This window comes from Poromitra crassiceps, assembly GCF_964638095.1.
Source record: "Poromitra crassiceps genome assembly, chromosome: 22".
NCBI lineage: Eukaryota > Metazoa > Chordata > Actinopteri > Beryciformes > Melamphaidae > Poromitra > Poromitra crassiceps.
In genome coordinates, this window is record NC_139647.1 from 21741095 (window position 1) to 21746024 (window position 4930).

At 46.7% G+C, this 4930-nt stretch overlaps 1 protein-coding gene across 1 annotated transcript; it reads left to right on the plus strand.

The window, feature by feature from the left end:
- Positions 1–845: 845 nt before the first annotated feature.
- LOC310796415 (uncharacterized protein) lies at positions 846–1580 on the plus strand (the record flags this gene model as incomplete). Its single annotated transcript, XM_083658603.1, has 1 exon — positions 846–1580. The coding sequence occupies one exon, from the start codon at positions 846–848 to the stop codon at positions 1578–1580; it is 735 nt and encodes a 244-aa protein (XP_083514729.1).
- Between the last annotated feature and the right edge of the window lie 3350 nt (positions 1581–4930).

The following is a 4930-nucleotide window of genomic DNA, read 5'->3' on the forward strand; positions in this document are numbered from 1 at the left end:
CGGCCACCGTCAGCATGAGTGTGTGTTTGTGGCCGCATGCATGTGTTGGTGTGTTCGTGTGACAATGAAAGATGGGCTTGTCCGTCTACTAACTGTTTAAACACTATGCACTGCAGTGCATTGCAGGAGTGTCTCTCAATCTGCTCAAGATCAGCAATCCTAAAGCGCCCAGTGAAACAGCTAGACCAGACAATCCCACAGGTCTTTGCCCTGGTGGAAGCTAGCCTAACAAACAGAATAGGTGGGAGGGATGAGAGCTATGACTGTACAGCACGCTGCCTCTCAACAGACTGAGTTTGAAAGCATATGAGTCCCAGTCACGGGCGTCGTTAGGCCTGGGCATTGGGGGCTATAGCCCTGAATGTTTAATGAATAGCCCCAGATCTGAAAAAACAACAAAAAAAAAACAGTTATACAGTACGTTTTAACGGCGCGGTTGGTTGTTAAAGTGATTGAATGTTAGATAACAAGTCAGTGAGATGAGATTTCTCATTACTTTTGCACCCCAGACTGGCCGTCAATACAGAGCAAAATATCCTAATAACTAAGCTAAGCATTCTCAGAAATTGCTCGAGTGACATCACTGGTGACATCATCACTCATGACATCCCTGATGACATCACTCACTGATGACATCACGATTGCTCAAGTGACCTCACTGATGACACCATCATCAAGTGCTCATCAAGTGACATCAGTGATGACATCATCATTGAGTGCCATCAACCACTGATGATGTCACAATGTCAACAGTGACATCACCAGTGATGATGTCAAGAGCAACCTTTTTTTTATTCACCCCGTTGCTGTGGGCCGCTGTGTCTCTGGGAGACGGAGAACACAACATGGCGATGGTAAAAGCCATAGACTTAGTGAGGAGGAAGTTCCAGACGTTGCAGCAAGCAAAGACAGTGGTGGAGGACCGCGCACAGCTGCTGCAGCAAGAGGCTAACATGGAGAAACAGGCCAGGGAGAGGGCGGAGGCAGAGGTGGTGTCTCTAAACAGGCGTATCCAGCTGGTGGAGCAGGAGTTGGACTGCGCTCAGGAGAGGCTGGCCACGGCTCTGCAGAAGCTGGAGGGGGCAGAGACAGCTGCAGACGAGAGCGAGAGAGCGATGAAGATCATAGTGAACAGAGCCACAAAAGACGAGGAGAAAATGGAGATCCAGGAGATGCAGCTGAAGGAGGCCAAACACGTGGCGGAGGAGGCCGACCGCAAATATGAAGAGGTGGCTCGTAAGCTGGGGATCCTGGAGGGCGATCTGGAGCATTCAGAGGAGCGTGCCGAGGTGGCCGAGGGTCGCCTCAGGCAGCTGGAGGAGGAGCTTGGACTTATGGACCAGAATTTGAAGTCCATGATGTCCAGCGATGATGAGTACTCACAAAAGGAGGACAAATATCAAAAGGAAATTAAAGTTCTTACTGACAAACTTAAAGAGGCTGAGACCCGTGCTGAGTTCGCAGAGAGGTCTGTGGCCAAGCTGGAGAAAACCATTGACGATTTGGAAGAGACACTGGCCCAGGCTAAAGAGGAAAACCTAGACATACACCAAACCCTGCTGGAACTCAACAATCTATAAAGAGCAGACCATATCCGAAGGTACCCGCTGCCCTTTTTGTTTCTGGAGGGAAAGACTCCACAGTGGTTACAGACTAATTACTATTCCCTGTATCCAGAGGTCTGTAGACTGCACACTACAACAGCAGACGCCGCAATAACATCAATGAAAGCCATATTCTCCAGACATGGTGTGTGCCAAGCGAGGTGTTCAATGGCCCACAATTTTCCAACGCAAGTTTACAAAACTTTGCCGAAGAATGGAACTTTGTGCACACATCGAGTCCTCACTACCCACAATCTTGATGGGTTAGTGGAAAAGTCAGTCTGGACATTGAAGATGCTGATGCACAAGGCAAAAGACAGTGGAACAAACTTCTACCAAAGCCTACTTGTGTACCGCACAACACCGCTTGAGTGTGGTATGTCACCAGCACACCTCCTTAAGGGACGTTGCCTGCGATCAAACTTACCCATCCAAGAGAACCTGCTGAAAACAAAAGAGGTGGAGAAGGTGAAGGCGTTCAAGAATCAGCAAAAAGCTACCTACAGTACCTACCTACCTGAACTTCATACTGGCGACCAAGTGAGATTTAAAGACAAAACAAAAACAACCACAGAAAGCAACCGTTCTTGGTGAAGTCCAACCAAGGTCACACACCATACAGACAGAAGACGGTGCTGTCCTGAGACGGAATCGTCGAGATCTTCTCATGGGACCAGCCACAGCAGATCAGAGGACCGATGCTGCCGAGCAACCTCAACACACAATTGAGAGTCCATCACCTGAGACACCAGCTCAAGAACAAACTAAAAAGAAAAGATCAGCAAAGCATGTGGAAGCCACCCGAGAGACTTATTAAGCAGACTTACTGTAAGGACACTTGTTTGCAGTAGTTGTAAAGTTATGATGTCACAGTCTCTCTTTAAGTATATTACTATAGTTACACACTGAAGTGCCGAGTAACTTTTATTAACTAGCAATCTGGCGCACGTAGGCTGGAGATGATGCGCCATGGGCACAACATATGTGGGATTTATGACACTGCAATGTTCCGAAGAAATCGTGACTAACAGACACTGCCTGCCCCGCCCACCTAGGCCATTTTATGCTAATAACTAGTACGGAGGAAATACCGTTTCCGGCGTAACTTGCGCTGTTTTTCCCGGCGTATCTCCTTGGTGTATAGCACAGAATCAAATGATGTGCCAACGTTGACTGACTGGGGCGGGCTTGAAGGTCTACATTGCCTCTAATATTGCATTTTTGTTGTTGCTCAAACCTTATACCAGGTAGGCTATATTATGTAGTACCGTAACCATTTTATAAAAGCAATAAGCAATAAGGTGCCTTAGAACAGCTGTTCTAAAATCACTCTCAACCATGGCCTCTCTGGGCTTATTGCTTAATTATAGAGGATCTGGATTGGTAGGCTAATGTTAGCTTAGTACGTTTGCAACACAATGTTAGGACAGGACATGGTAACATTAGCTTTTAAACATATATACTAACAGGTGATATCTTACAAGAATATAACTCGATAATTAACATTAGTGGGAACTTACTGGCAAAATACTCTCCATATTATGCTAATTTAATTTAAGGGAAATTATGCTGGTGATGGAGGTGAATGGACAGCGGCGCAGTGTTTTCCCCAACGATGGGCTGGGCCTATTTGTGTCTATAGGTGGCTACTGGGGCCAAGTGACCAGGTTGCCGATGACATCATCGGAAAGAAAGAAAGTCTAGATGGCTCGGCCTGGTCACCAGGGCACTACTCCATCACCAATGATGTCATAATGATGTTCACATTCGAGCAATTGTGATGTGATTGGTGATGATATCATCAGTGAGTGATGTCATCACTGTCACAATGGTTTGTGCATAGCGTTGAGAAGGATTTATGACATCACTGATGATGTCACAATGGCTGTGTGCTTAAGTGAGTTGTGACAGACTTTGTAACATCAGTGATGTCACTCACAACTGATGTCATAGACATTGTGACATCAGTAAGCCATAAAATCAAATGATTTGTGACAGACACTGATTATGTCACTGTTTATCCACTGATGTTGTAATGTCTACGCATAAGCAAGGACGTAGGTTTGGGTAGGGACGCGAGGGACGTGTCCCTACCAATATCGAGGGTCTGAAATGCGAACCACTGCCTTAACAGTTTAATTCACAGGCGATGATCTTTTTTCTGCATTCTTTTCACTTTAAAGATATTTTTTTCTTCAGTCTGTCTGCTCTTTCTACTACTTTGATTGTCCTCTGTTATTTCTTTATCTTCAGAGTATAAATATTTACAGTTCTCACCATTCTTACTGTTTTTATTTGCTTATTTTCCACAACCTTTACAAGATTCTTCTGTAGTAACAGGTACAGACAGCATGGTCTAGGTTCTTCACACGGTTCAGGTGTTTCAGCTGTCAGCTTGTTGATATGCAGCAGCATCAGCACGCTGTTGATCTTCACGCTGTTCATCTGTGCAAATGTAGTGTTTCCATGTTGAAAGAATCAGAATCCGGTAGGATGGTTAACAATCTCAATAAGAGAAGCAAGGCATCATGGCTGTACAGAGATAGTAAGAACCGCAACCACACTTCTGCTACTTCTTGACTTTTTCCTATGAGGCCTTCTTAGCCCACAGCACCACCTTGTGGTTTACTGTAGAATATACTACTGAATACCACAGTGAGCTTGGTTTGATCGTTGCTGTTTCGGTGAGGTGAACTCCATTGTGTTTGGCGCCCTGCGTGTAGTAGTCAGGGCAGGTGAGGAACCCTCACGCCCCACCAGCGCATCGAAGATGGCTTGGAGTCGCTGTGCTGCTCGCTTGGTGCTGCAGATTGATTGGCCGTCTTCCTGTCTTTCCGTTTTGAATTGGTCGAGTTCGAATTTGGCCCCTCGCCTCGCCGCTGTCGTCGACAGACGCATCCAATGCACAATGAACGGCCAACTGGTGAATCCAGGCGCCGAGCGTGGCTGTGGTGTGTATGCACCACGAGAGCTGGATGTTGATACAGCTTCATCTGACTCCTCGGGGGTTTCGCTCGCGCGAGCCAACTTCCTGCACTTGGCCTCGCGATTTGGTGAGCTGAACTCGGCTCTTCTCTTTGGCGCCCTGCGTGTAGCCAGAGCAGGTGAGGAACCCAGAGCACTGAATGTTGATGGGTTATAGTCACCTTCAAATACAGCTTCATCTGACTCAGCTTCACTAGCTGGAGCCAATCTCCTGTGCTTGGTGGCATCGCGATTTGGTGAGCTGATCTCCGCTTTTCTCTTTGGCATGGTTGGAGCTCTCTCTGGTGTAATCACTTGGCACTCTACCGGTCCTAGTTATAGCCTCTGCATTGAAGGATTTA